Below are 14,178 nucleotides of genomic sequence, written 5' to 3'. Positions count from 1 at the left end.
GTGTATGTCTATTGTATGTACAACTGTTGTATGTCTACTATAGGTAAGTCTGTTATTGTGCATATGGTCTGTAGAGGCCAGAGGCTGATGACATTGGGTGTCTTTTCTCAATTGATTGTCATTTTATTAGTATTAAGTGTCTTTTTACATAGCAAGTATATCTTATTCCTATGGGATTTCATATATAACGTACTTTGATCCTATCAACTCTTCCCTCTGTGTCTGTCCTTCCTCTGTGTGTTTAAGAAAAAGACTGTCTTGAGATGATGTCCTGGCCCTCTGACTTAGCCTCTCCTCTCTCCTCCATCATGCTCACTGGCCTTAAGTGTACAAGTTGTATTGCAGATTTATTGACAGGTCTACCCAGTTGATTGACACCTTCCAGTCGATCTCTGCATGTTCACCAGCTGTGGCTTTCTGTGAATTCCGCCTGCTGCAAAAAGCAGCTTTTGGTGATCTGTGGGGATGGGGGTAAGTCTAGGACTCTGGTGAGGGAAGTGGCTGCTGGCCCTCTGGGTTCCACGTCATCAGGCACAGGTGCCTGGCTGAGTTCCTAGAGCTAGGCATGACATCTCTACTAAGTGGGCCTGAGGTCCAGCAAGGCAACTGCTGGTTACCCATAGGATATATGGCCATCATTTCAACATGTCGGTCACTAATGCATTACAGCCAGATGGTACAGATAGCTTTCCTGTGAGCAGTTTGCATGGTTCTGTCCTGAGAGCCAGCTCCCATGAGGCGGCTTCGGGGTTAAAACCAGTGTTGGAAGTGGGTAACGCCTTCAACAGTAGGGTCTTGCCTTTTTTTCTGGGTTGTATAAAGGACAACAAGGCCCATGTTGTTTAGGGATCTCTTGGACTCCCTTGCCAGCAACTCTAAAGGAGGTTCCCCGGGCCCAGCACTGGCATAGTTGGCTGTTCTGTGTATTTTGGAGGAAGTGTCACTCTAATTGGCAAAACTCCCGTTAACCTACATGTGAACTTATATGTATGCATGTTAACACACACACACACACACACACACACACACATATACAAGGTTTTCTGACAAAGTCTATAGCTTAGCTATCCTAAAACTCAGTATGTAGATCAGGCTGTGGCCTCAAACTCAGAGATCCCCCTGCCTCTGCCTCCTAAGTGCTGAGATGAAAAGGTGCGCACCACCGCGCCTGGCTCTGTAACTTTCAGTCATGACGCAGTGCTCTCTGCTTTTCTAGTAGCCGTAGCGTTCTTTACCCTTCCATCTCCTGCAGGTAGGGCTCTATCCATCCAGTGTTTTCCACAACACAGTCCCATTTTACTGGTATCTGGTTACCCCAGGCATATTTGCATCTGAAGATTCAGAACTAGCATCTACAAATAAAGGAAAACTTGTAATGTGTTTTCTTGGGTGTGGGGGGGGGGGGAGAGTGTGTGCAAGAGCGAGCGAGTGGGGTTACCTTAATATAGTTTTCTAGTTCTGTCCGCTTACCTGCATTAATCCTTACCTAGTATTCCATTGAGTACATGTACCTTATTATTTCTTGCATTTCACATTGATTCATCTGGACTGAGCTTCTAGGATCCTGCTTCCTTGCTTCCCCCAAGCCCCTGCCATGCACACATCAGTGTTGCCTAGCATTTTACATGGGTGCAAAGGGGTTAGAACATGGCCCATGGCCAAGCGGACACCTGTCCAGCCTTTTTCAAATGGCAGCACTTTTGCTCACTACAGCTTGAGATAAGAAACTAGTGTGTCTTCCCAGCCACCCTGGGCCCAGGGTTCCAGCATAGCCAGGGCAGGTGGATATGGAGGGGACCCAGTGGCTCTCCCTGGGCTATGTGCTCATCCTCCTGGCTGCTGTCTAGGGCTGTAGGCCCAGAAAGATAGATCTCAAAACTTCAGCTCTGAGTAGAGAAAGCAGTAGAGAGAGCCATGCTGCCTCCTGTCTGCCAAGCCACCAGAAGAGCTTTGGTCTTTATCAAAAGCTGCCAATTCCACAGCTGTGGCTCCACTGGGATAGCTGCTGTCTCTATTTGAAGTTCTAGGGGTAGGAAAACCTAAATTGTAGCTATCAACTCCCAAGTCTTCAGGAAAAAGGCCAAGTACCAAAGAAGTAGCCGTTGCCTGGGCAACCATGCAAGCAAGCAGGAACTCTAGTTCTGGGTAGGAGGCAGTCAGCCGGCAGTCTCCTTGCTTTTAAGTCAGAAACTGCAAATACTTCTAAACAAAGCGGGAGGGACCGGCTGGGGGACAGATGACCAGGCTGACTGAAGAATATGGCTTCTCTACAATGAACAGAAGTGGGGAGGGGCTACAGTTTTACCAAAATCCTACATGACCAAATGGTGACTGGGGAGTTAAAATGTTGCAGACCAAAGCCAAATTCTTATGCTCTTCTTGGGTTCTTTAAGACCCTTCTTTGCTCACCCTGTCTCTGTCACTATCCAGATCCTCAGAGTGAATGCTCACAAACCATTAGTTTCCAAAAAGCTAAGCTTGCTTACGGAGCCGGAGTCCTGCAGCAGAGTCCAGGCGTGTTCTAACTACCCACCCAGAGTTTCCACCAGTGCAGCGAAAAGTAGCTCCACTTACAACCTCTGCCTCCTTACTAGAAAGGCCTCACGAAACTGCCATATTGGGATATGGTGTTTGTGGGGAGCAAAGTCTGTTGAGTGACCACTTACCTCTGGCTCCAGAATAACCCTTTACTCCATTTTGGGGTGAGAAGCTGAGCTTTGTACGGGTGTCTGCCTACTCAGCAGCCGGTAGGCCCTCCCAGGGTTAGCTCAACAATGTTAAGTAGCAACAAGGTATTTATTATTACTTTGTACTAGTCATAAACTGTCATGCGAATATATACTCACTTGTCTTTACACCAGGAAGACTACTTCAGGTACTAAGGGGTTGGCTGTTGCTTTTACCTGAGACCTAGCTCTGCAGGTTTTAGCAGCTCGCAGTCTCTCTGCAGCTGGCCATTCTGGCAGCTCGGGCTGGGCTGTTGCGGCACATTCTCGCTGTGCCAGCTACTGAGGAGGAGCTGACGTTGAAAGGTGACGTGGTGTGCTGGTTACTTTTGGTCAGCTTGGCACCAGTCACTACAAGAGTAGCCTACACTGAGGAATTGCTCCAGAGTTGCCTATGGGACATTTCCTTCATCAGTGATTGGTATTGAGGGTGTCACCCCTGGGCAGGTGGTCCTGAACTGTCCACTTATGTGGGCTGAAAAAGCCATGGGGAGCAACCTAGTGAGCAGTGTGCCTCCAGGGTTCCTGCCAGTTCCTGCCCCGACGATGGGCTGGGTTGAAGAACCAATCGTCAGCCCAGTCAGTCATCTCTTCCCTAGGCTTTGACAACTGGACAAGATACTAGCTTTGTCCAGGCAGAGGGAATGCCAGTTAAGGAGCTGACTCCATCAGATTGCATTTCTTTTTGGATTAATGATTGATATGGGAATGACCAGCCCAGTGTGGGCCTAAGGTGTAAGCTGAGCCAGTAAGCTTTGCTCCTGCAGTCTCTCCTCTAGGCTTCTGCCTTGGCTCTCCTCCACAATGAATGTAGTGTGTCAACAGAAATAAGCCCTTTCCCTCCCAGGTTACTTTGGAGCATGGCATCTATTCCCAGCACTGGAGAGCAGACCGGGATGGAGACTGGGACGGAGGGGTGGAGAGCAGACAGGGATGGAGGGGGCTTCTGGAGTGGAGCCCTGCTGGGACGGGCGAGGCTATGCTGTTCTGGAGAGTTATACATGTAACTCTGGAAAAGCTGTTGAGGCCCAGTGAGGAGCTCTTCTGTGGAAGTGAGGAAAACACTGAGAGAACTAACAGCAGTGGGGGCCTGACTTGTGAAGTTGGAGAGTCCTTCAAGACTACTATTATTGGTGTGACATTTTGAAGAAAGAATCTTTTGTTCAGCCAGGGCTGAAAAATGAGCTGTGCGTAACAAGACCGAGTGAGACCCTTGCCTTTCCTGGGACAGTGGATGCTAGTCACTGAAGGCTGAAAACCAGCTGGGACCAGTGAGACCAGCATTATTGAGTCAAGTTTCTGGGAAGCATATTTTACTCAGGGTCAGCATGTGGGCAAAGCTGCATCTCAAGTTCGACAGCTCTTCTATGTGATCCTGTTTTTGGAAGGTGTGAGAGGGTAAGTTGCAGGGGCAGCAGAGGCCTGGAACCACCTACCTGGACAGGAGCTCCTGCAGGTCAGGAGGCCACCTGTGAAGTTGTGGAAGTTCCAGGACTGAAGGGGTCGTGGAGAGAAGCTAAGGCTTAGTTAGCATCCCGAGGTAGGGTCAGAGTCCTGGAGTGAACCCAAGGAAGCTCCTACCCTGACTTCCTGCAGTGGAGGACTGTGATCAGGAGGGGTAAGCCGAACGTTTTCACCTTCCCAGGTTGTTCTTGGTCATGGCGTCTACCACAGCCATGGAGACTGCTTATTTTGTACTCACGAGCAATTATTAAGACCACGAAGGCTTTTGCGTGCACTGTCTTAAAGTTGCTCAACAATGCAGGTGCCTGCCTGTCTTCACTCGCTGTACTGGGATCCAAATAGTGGGGTACAGAGGGGTGCCCAGTAGGATTATCAGGCAGGAAGCTTCAAATTTTCAAGTCAGTGTTCTAACATTGTAGAGTGAAATCCTGTACCCCAAAAATACACCATTTCATTGCCACTGTCTTAATTACCACAGCAATTAGCATTTTGTTTAGAACTGAAGTTCAGAGGGGCAAGAGTGGATCCTGTGGTAGAGCGTGAACTTCTGGAGTCAGAGTAAATGAAGCCAAGGCTGCCCTCGTCCCCTAAACACAGCTCTGCTGTTCCCTTCGCAAGTCTTTGTGAGGCTCAACACCTGGGCCGAGCATCAGCGCATCACTGCCCGGCGCTGCCCTGGCCCACCCACTCCCTAGATAGTGTGTCAGCATGGTATTTTATCCATTTTAACACCTGTGCGATTTTCCACACTTACATTTTTATTGCACAGGCTTGTCTGTGGAATTTACATGGAAAGCAACCTACGTCTTCCAGTAGCCACACCAAGGTATTTTAAAACTTTACTTCTGACGTATGGAGTTCCCATTAGAGTAAGCGAGCCAGTACTCACAAAGCACCTCAGGGACCCAGGTTTCACAAAGAGCAACGTGGGTGTGCATGTACAGCGCCCCGGAGCCTTCCCAAAGGCCCGCGTGCAGTGCACACCAACCCTAACCCCGAGGGAGGCTTTCCCAGCTCCCGCCTTACAGATGAGGAAAGCAAGGCTCTAAGGTGCTTTTCTGTACTTCGGGAGCCTCAGGATGAGGTTACTGTTCATAGCATCCTGGTCTTCAGCTGCTGTCTGCCAAGAGTAGGGCTGACAGGTGAACACTGAGCTAGTTAAAGACAAATACCTCTTTCCCATCTTATGCTACGTGATACAGGCCACATACTGCATTTATTCGTAGACATTTAGAAAACAAAGTGGGTGGTGTCTTTCTTTATAGATCCTATTAATAAATTTTATTTGGAACTTGTACCACAACAGTTCTAACAGCATGATTAAGGCTGCACGCCCCAGAGTGGTCACAGGTGCAGCATGGGAAGAAAAAGTTGCACCTCAGAGCTGACCATGATCAAGTTAAAAACACCTGACACAATATTCGTGCTAAGAAATTCCCTTCAGGTCATGACCAGCATGAAAAAAATCAGGAGAGATTCTGCAAACATTCTGTAAATGTGTACAGCAATGTGCTGCACTAGGAGTCAAAATCAGATTCTATTTAGTGTTAACATCAAGCCCTTAGGAGAGGAAAAACTCCCTTGTCATTTATACACGCCAAGAACTATTCACACTTAGGGCTGGGCTGGGCAGGGCAGCCAAGGAGCAGAACAGGCTCCACACCTGGAAGAAATGCTTAGGCTAATACTGAACGCCTTTCCTGTCCGGTGCTCATCCACCTTCTGGCCGTAAGAATGTCATTTACCAGCCGTTAAATAAAACCAGAAGAAAGCAATGCAGGTCTCTGGGAACCTCATCCTTCCTGAAGGGAAAATGCTCTGCCAATTCAAGTCATTCAGTCAGGAAGATGAAGTAACGAGTTAAGGCTTTGGTGACAATTATAATCCTCTGAGATTTACTTTCCCTTAAGTCAAGATAAGATAATAGTGTTTACTGTACTTTCTCTTGACTCTTAAAACCACTGGTATTGGGAGGAGGCAACTTGCACCTGCGAACGAGTTGGCAGGACAAAGGCCCCACCACAGCTGTCCCGAGTGGCAGGCGGTCGAGGCCAGGCTCTCGCGGATGCAGGAAGGACGCCGCGGGTCAGGGGTCAGTAGGTGGAGGAAGCTGTGCTCATTGCATCTTCAGAGAGTTTGGTACTGGAGGGGTGGATGCTTGCAAAGTACTTGACATCACTGTCTCGGTCCATCTGCAGGGCCATGATTGTCTGCTCCACAGCCTCCTGATGACAGCTGGCAGAGGCTAAGAAGTACTCTGGAAACGATGTGCAGGACACAACATTAGCTTTGGCGTTTGGGGGTTTAGTCAATTACAGTCAGGTGTAAAAAGCTCTCTGCTTACAAAATACAGTTCTCTGAGAGTAAACATAGTGTGTGGATGTGGCTGTCTGTAAGATCATTTGTTGCAGGAAAAAAAGCACTAAACTCAAGAGAGATTGTGAGATTTATTGTTTTGGTGATAGATAAATCTCTTGGCAGTGAATAAGCTCGTGTTTATTAAAACATTTTCAGTTATGTCAGAAACGGAAAACAGCAGTTAAACACCAATCATACAAGACCCTTCTTTTCTAAGGGGGAACGCCATTTTACTGTTCTTTTGAAAATGTATAAGGGATTGGGGAAAGAGCCAGGCAGAGGGAGTGAACACCTTAATCCCAGCACTCGGAAGTGGGGCTAGTGGATCTCTGGGTTCTGCGTTAGAGGCCAGCCTTGTCTACAGAGCTAAGACTACACAGAGAAATCCTGTCTTAAAAACAAGACAAGACAAAACAAAACAAGACAAGACCAAAAGGTAAAAATATACAAAAACCAAGGGAAAAAACCTGTATTGGTTTATTCCTATCCTATGATTTCCTCTAGATTTCTTCCATGCCTTGTTCATGAATTCACACACTTAACTTTATGTGGCATTTGGAGATGGCAGTCTCAGTACTAAAACATCAGAACAAACACTACCAGGTGCCTGGCTCCTGTTTAATGAAGGGAAAGACAAGTCTCGTAGACCCTCAGCCACAAAGCCCACAATCAGGTGCAAGCTGTAGGCGTGTCTTCACAATGGGCACACAAGCCTTGCTCTGCATGGAGGCCAGAGCATGCCTTCTGGGACTTGGTACTCTTTTACCCTGAGGGTAATGGGACTGAACTCAGGTCTTCAGGCTTAGTGGCAAGTCTTTTACCCTTTGGAGTAGCTTGGTTGCCTTCCATTATTTAAATTATGGAAATGCTGTATATGTATGAATGTGTTGTGTGTGTATGGAGGCGAGAATTGGCACTCAGTTTTCCCTTGACTACATTCCACATTGTACTGGCTGGCTCTGTGAGTCAACTTGAGAAAAGGAACCTCGGTTCAGGAGATGCCTCCATGAGATCTGGCTGCAGGTATTTTTTCAATTAGTGATCAGTGGGGGAGGGCTCAGCCCATGCTGGGTGGTGTCATTCCTGGGTAGGTGGTCCTTCGTGCTGTAACAAAGCAAGCAGCACCCTCCATGGCCTCTGCACCAGCTCCTGCCTCCAGGCTCCTGCCCCGCTTGAGTTCCTGTCCTGACTTCCTCCAATGGTGGACTATGATCTGGAAGTGCAAGCTGAAGAAAGCCTTTCCTCTCCAGCTTGCCTTTTGGTCATGGTACCCTTGGTCAAGCAGTAGAGACCTGACTAAGACTGAGACATACCCCTTAGTTTTTGAGATAGGCTTTCTAACTGAACTTTAAGCTTGTCAGTTTGGCTAGCCTAGATGGCCACTCAGTTCCAGAGATCTGCCCAACACTCACTTTGAACATGAGCAGACGAACACTGCCACATCCCTCATGCTTCCACAGGTTCTAAGGATCAAATACAGATCCTCATGCCTGCAGAGCAAACACTTTACAGACTGAACCATCTCCCCCAAACATCCTATCACCAAAATTGTAAGACTTAAGCTTTAGGTTAGAAAAATACCACATGTCCAGTATAAGTGATTTCACCTAAGCATCAGTCCCAACACCCATGCCCCCTTTGTTTTTCAAGGCAGAGTTTCTGTAGTTTGTGTAGCCTTGGCTATACCAGAACTTAGCCTCCAACTCACAAAAACCCACCGACCTCCTCTGCCTCTGCCTTCCAAGTGCTGGGATTAAAGGCGTGCGCCATGCTTGCCTGGCCACTCTGACCCTCCTTACTGCTCACACCTGTCAGCCACCACCCACCTTTCTCTAGCAGAGTCTGTCGCAGGGTTTTGGCAAGCAGCACTCTAACGTTGGGAACCCTGTCGTTTGCCAAGGTCAGCAAATGTGGCATCAGGTGCACAGCAAACTGGTCCATGGGGAGGCAGTCGTCCTCAATGACGGTCTGTGGGGACAGCAGTGCGTCAGCTGTGGCCAGAGCCCACCATCACACACAGCTGTGATGGGAGGGACCCTGGGTAATAACCTGAGGGCATGGGAACTCAAACAATACTACATGATGCTTCAGCACGTTTTATGATGTTCCATCAGAGTAAATCGATTTTGCTTCTACTAGAAATGGTGCCCCTGCCCTCGGTCGTTGTGAAAGCCATTGGAAGCTTTTATCTTTTGAGTCTTAGGGTTATCACCAGGTAAATTTCAACTGCCTTCCCCTATTCCATTTAGGTCACTTAGACCAGCTGGGGCTGGCTTTGAACTCAGGATCCTCTCTGTCCACTTCTGAATCCAGATGCACTCTACCACGCTTGGCTTCAGTTAGTTTTAAACGTCTCTACAGAGACCCAGGGCAGCTAGCACATTCCTTTATTTCAACCTGCCTTCTCGTGGGAACTCTGATGTATGAATGGAGTGCTATGGCACATATGGCTATGTGTGCATGCCAACTTGAGGACGTGCTAGCTGAAGGAAACAAGCAGATGCCTAGCTTGGAGAAGCATGCAACCTCATGAAAGATAGCCAAAGAGTAATTTGGAGAGGCAAGAGGGAGAAGTTTCCCGAGCGGGTGTGCCCAGGCCTCTCCTACCTGGCAGACAAAGACAAAGGCTTGGCGACCAGACCACTTTGGACACCTGCCGAAATTCTCTACCAGCTCATTGATGAGATCTACTCCGAATGTGGGCGGCGTTGCTGTGTGAAGTTTCTTCACCATCTCACTGACCTAGAAGGAAGCGTAACGTAAGGCTTGTCTCATCCTCCGAGCAGACACACCACGGACGACGGGAAGGCCAACAAGCACAAACATACCAACTTGTAGGAAATCCAACGGACTGAAGAAACTTTGTCTGCACACAGATTCAGAGCAATGGGACGTAAGTAATCATAAACATCTCTGGGACTATATAATTCTAGAAGTAAAATCAGCTGTCTACAAAGATACAAACAACAAAAAGAACATTCAACCAAGGCTTAAAAAATGAGACATCAGGTTAATCAGTTAGACGCTCTGTAACAGGACACCAAGTTCTTCTAGCCAAGCTGAGGTCTGTGCTGGGCGCCCAGGCTGGAGTACACAGAAGGGCTTCCGTACCTGAGTTCAAGGCACGCTACTTCCTGAACACTGTGTTGGAGGGCTGGAAACTTGTGTCCAGTGTGGTTTTACTGAGAGGTGGGGCCCCATAATCCTCTCTGGCACAGTGTGGTGTGTGCGTGTGTGCACTTCAGTGTCATGAGCACAGCCACTCTGACTCCATGCTCACAAACAGAGTGAGGGCTTCCTTGTTTCCTTCTCTTCTGTGTTGGGACAGCAGCGTGCCAGATCATTTCTACTTCTGGCCACTAGCATTGCACGCTACATACGCGTCTCTCATATTACACAGAGCCAGCAAAATAGACTGAAAGCACTTGAGTGGAAACAGCAAAGCGTTTCTTTGTTCACTGGAACGTCATGCACGGACTCCCTCCTACACTGGCTTAGAAGGCAAGGCCACGGTGAGGCTCCACAAAGGCACAGATGTGCTCAGTGCAAAGCTACAGCACACAGCAGGAGCCTTCCAAGCACACCATACTCGTGACGGTAGCCGGATGTTTGCTATGGGCAACAGCATGAGCTGCCTTCTCCTGACATTAAATCCTAGAGGGGCAAGCCCCTGGGGACACAAACTACATCACCTGAGGGGTAGTGTGTGCAAGAAGTACTTTCCAAAATATGATAAGAACCCGGCTGAGTGGCAGTCAGCAACCAGACTGCTCACAACCACCTGTAACTCTACTTCCAGAAGGTGACACCCCTTTTAGATACCCACAGGCACCAGGCACACGTGGTACAAAGATAACACGTGAAGACAAAACACCAACATATGTAAAGTTAAATGTGGATACTGAGGCGAGTCAGCACACCCTACTGCCAGGGAGAGGAGACGAGGCTGCACATGCAGAAGGCTGGCCGCAGTGGATAGGACAACCTCTGAGAAAGCCAAGGAGCCAAAGGCCTGCCAAAGACTAAGGCAGAGTCAGAGGGGAGACTCACCAGCACATATGCACCCACCAGTACATGACTGCAGGGACAGCTGGGAGTGCAGGATGGGACAGAACACTAGAAAAGGCCAACTGGAGTAACACCCCAGCCCACCTGAGCAAAGGCAGTGCCACCGTGGGTGACAGTGTCAGGCCACAGGAACCCAGACAGCATCCTGTCAATGGATGCGAGTAGATGCATTAATACCCAACTCCATGGAAGCCAGAGCAGCAAGGCGGCTATGACGAGAGAGGATGAAGCCACAGAATGTGAGGGACATGAGGCCAGGAGAAAATATAAAAAGGTAGAGATGAGATAAACCTACCCCTGCGAGACAGTGCCAATAAGCTGTTACAACTTACTCTGCCAGCTCAGCTCGAAAGCGCCAGTTTCTGCTGTTGTCTGTCACCAAAAACTCCTGGAGCTGATAAAGGTATTCTCTTCTTTTATCAATGTGAAGAAGCTGAACCAACCAACAAAATGCTTTTATTAGACTGAAATATGCGGTAATTATCCTAAAGATACGTGGCAGCTCTATTTCACTGTGAGAGTCTGTGCGCACACATGCATAGGTACACACACATAGAGGCCAGAAAGAGAACATGCCGAGTGAGCAATGGTTCGAAGTTTATGTCTGAGACAAGGTCTTTCACTGCCTTTTTTGGCTAGCTGGCCAATTACCTCCTGCAATCTGCCCATCTTTAGTGTCCATTGCTGAGGTTTGGAATGTGAGCTCCATCTAAGCAAATGCAGCATCTGCCTCCCCAGTGCTTTCCTGGCGTGAGAAGGGGAGCAGGGGGCAGAGCCAGCAGAGCTGCTGAGAGCTTGAGTGGGGAGCACCTGGGGCTCTTGCTGAAGGCGGCAACTCCATGTGCGCACTCACACCCCCACCCCAACGCTGAGGATAAGAAATCCATAGAACTCAAAGCTTTGTTCCCCATTTCTTACTAACTACTGTGTGGATGGCTGATTCTCAAGGAAATCAAGTGGACCCCATACAAAGGTGACCACGCTAAGGTGCAACACACTTGGAAAAGCGTGTCATGCCACAGCTAACAAAAGCTTATGGCTATATTTCCTTAGTAAGAAACACCACTAGCACAATAAAAAATAGACTTTTAGTATGTATTTTATGTATTTATGCAAAAGGATTTAGAAATTACCTTCAGAAAGTCATGCAAGTGTTTAAGAACACCTATCCTGACTTCATCGAGGTCTTTTAAAAATCCATTAAAAATTGGAACCAGGTCTGCAGCTGTCAGCTGGTCTCCGAGAATCAGCGCAAGCTCATGGATGGAGAAAGCGAGAGTTCTTCGAACTTTCCACTGTAGAAATAAAAACTGTGAGAAATCTAAACACAAAGTGCTTTGGACTTTGAACATCAGTAATCTCAGAAAGCCCACCAGGACCAGTAAGATGGCTCAGCAGGGGCATGCACTTGTGAACAGGCAAGATAAGCTGTGCTTGATCCATTGATCCCACAGTTGGCAGAAAAGATCTGAATCCAGAGAATGTCCTTGTACCTGCATCTCCCCTACAACCCTCTTTTGCTGGCACATGCACAGATGCACTTAAAACAAAATGACATCATGCCTTTAATCCCAGAACTTTGGGAGGCAGGAGCAGTTGGACCTTTGTGAGTGTGAGAGCAGCCTGGCCTATGTGTACACATAGTCCCAGGTCAGCCCGGGCTACAGACTTGAGACCTCATCTCCAAACAAAACCAAAAAAATTACAGCAGATTAGAATTAACAGATGTTAAGTTTAAAATTCTACCATGTGTCAAAAATTGTGATAAAATTTCCAGTCCCTCTATGGCACTTAGTTTCCTCTTCCCTTACGAAGGAAAACATGTTTGGGAATCACTAAACTTGTGTAGTTCTTTGAGCACTGGACCCCTCAACTGCTGCTGTCCACTTGTATTAAACATCACCCTCTGCCACCCATACAACACTTCCCTTCAGAGTCTTGTACTGTGTTATCTTGGAGAAAAGCCATAACTTATCTGTATGGAACTGGTAACTTAAGAAACACAAAAATGAAGAGCCCTCTGTATGTATAGCACACATGCATTGGTAAACCTGTTCATGTGTGTATAGCACACATGCATTGGTAAACCTGTTCATGTGTGTATAGCATACATGCATTGGTAAACCTGTTCATGTGTGTATAGCACACATGCATTGGTAAACCTGTTCATAGTAACTCAGCTGAGAGAGACAAAGGCAGACACGTCCTGGAGGGGGGACTACAAAGACAGGGTACCCAGGCCCAGAATGCCAAGAATCGGAGAACTGCTGATGGGAGACAGAGCCCTCGAGATGAACTGGGCCTCGGGTTTCCTTCCCTGCCCACAGTCAGTTAGGAAGCTGGAAGCCTTTTCCACAGGAGGCTGAACCAACAGCCCTTGTGCCCTGAATGGGTAGTGAGCAATGCAGTTACTATCTGTGCAAACCAGCCAACAACTGCCTTCTTAATAACAAGGTAATAACTTAATAGCTAAGGGAACATGGTTTTTATTATTGGCTTCTTGTTTGGGTTTGTTTCTTGGGATTTATAGGGGGCAAGAGGGTCAAACTCTGGCACAAAAATCAGACTGAACAAGGGTACTGAGGTCAAAGCCTAGGAAGAGACAGAAAGCTGGCCGTCTATACAACCCTTTACTCTGGATGCTTTCACGGGTGTATGCATGTCAATTTCAAATCTCTGGGTACCCAGGCACCAAAACTCAGGACCAGTATACAGTTGTCAAGGTATGAGAAACTGAGCCCTTACAACAGTGGCTTGTTAGGGAGGGGCCGTCCTTCAGCCTCTAGCCTCGCCTATGAGAAACGTGGACAACACATGACTACCGTGACACGTGCTTTCTGGGACTGCTTTAAGTGTCACGGTTCTCTGTAACACCAACCACATGCTAGGGTACAGAATCTTCAGGTTGTGGAAACAAACCAAGTAAATAAAATAAAATAAAATAAAATAAAATAAAAGCACATGCCGCCTTCCAGACTCCACTGCTCACTCACCTGCATGTCCGACGCCAGGGTCTCGTAAGTCTCTCTCAAGCAGTGCCAGTTCTGTCTGCCAAGAGTTAGGGCCACACCCGGCAGACTGTATGCACAATGCTTAGCGATCTCAGTGTCAACTGTCTGTGCTCGAGAAGGGTCGGTCATTGACAAGTACTGATCTAATAACGCTTGTGGTACAACATCCTAACAAAAAATGAAAGGACATAGGACATTTGAACATTTAAATAAGTTTTCAGCATGTTAGACATAAATGTGACTAATTTTAAAAAATATCACTACTAATTCCAAAACTTGAAATATCAAGTGGCTGAGGAGGGATTACTGGGGCTTGCTGGCCAACTAGTTAGCCAGATTGATGCACTCCAAGGTCAGCAAAAGACCTTGTCTCAAAAAAAAGTAGGGGGTGGTTGACAAAGACATCCAAAATCAGCCTTTGGCCTCTACACACTCATGCACACACATGTCAAAAACATATACTAAAAAAAAAAAGCTTGTATTAAACAAAAGTACAGATGTGTGCATACATACACATATATAACTAAAAGGCCTCTCTCTTTTTTTTTTTT

General features: G+C 47.5%; 1 protein-coding gene across 5 annotated transcripts in view; it reads right to left on the bottom strand.

The window, feature by feature from the left end:
* Positions 1-5,437: 5,437 nt before the first annotated feature.
* The window catches only part of Ppp4r1 (protein phosphatase 4 regulatory subunit 1), a 57,564-nt gene continuing 48,823 nt past the window's right edge, over positions 5,438-14,178 (bottom strand). For all 5 annotated transcript variants that reach the window (XM_031368605.1, XM_031368607.1, XM_031368606.1 and 2 more), the window contains 7 exons: positions 13,610-13,795; positions 11,750-11,911; positions 10,949-11,049; positions 9,377-9,497; positions 9,156-9,290; positions 8,375-8,516; positions 5,438-6,447 (listed from right to left, as the gene is read on the bottom strand). In XM_031368605.1, the coding sequence (XP_031224465.1) occupies positions 6,284-6,447; positions 8,375-8,516; positions 9,156-9,290; positions 9,377-9,497; positions 10,949-11,049; positions 11,750-11,911; positions 13,610-13,795 (1,011 nt within the window). In that variant the 3' untranslated portion in view covers positions 5,438-6,283. The remainder of the gene's footprint in view (positions 6,448-8,374; positions 8,517-9,155; positions 9,291-9,376; positions 9,498-10,948; positions 11,050-11,749; positions 11,912-13,609; positions 13,796-14,178) is intronic.

The sequence above is a fragment of the Mastomys coucha genome, unplaced genomic scaffold (genome assembly GCF_008632895.1).
Source record: "Mastomys coucha isolate ucsf_1 unplaced genomic scaffold, UCSF_Mcou_1 pScaffold14, whole genome shotgun sequence".
Classification (NCBI taxonomy): domain Eukaryota; kingdom Metazoa; phylum Chordata; class Mammalia; order Rodentia; family Muridae; genus Mastomys; species Mastomys coucha.
Note: the sequence above shows the minus strand (reverse complement) of the source record. Positions and strands in the feature narration are given on the sequence as shown.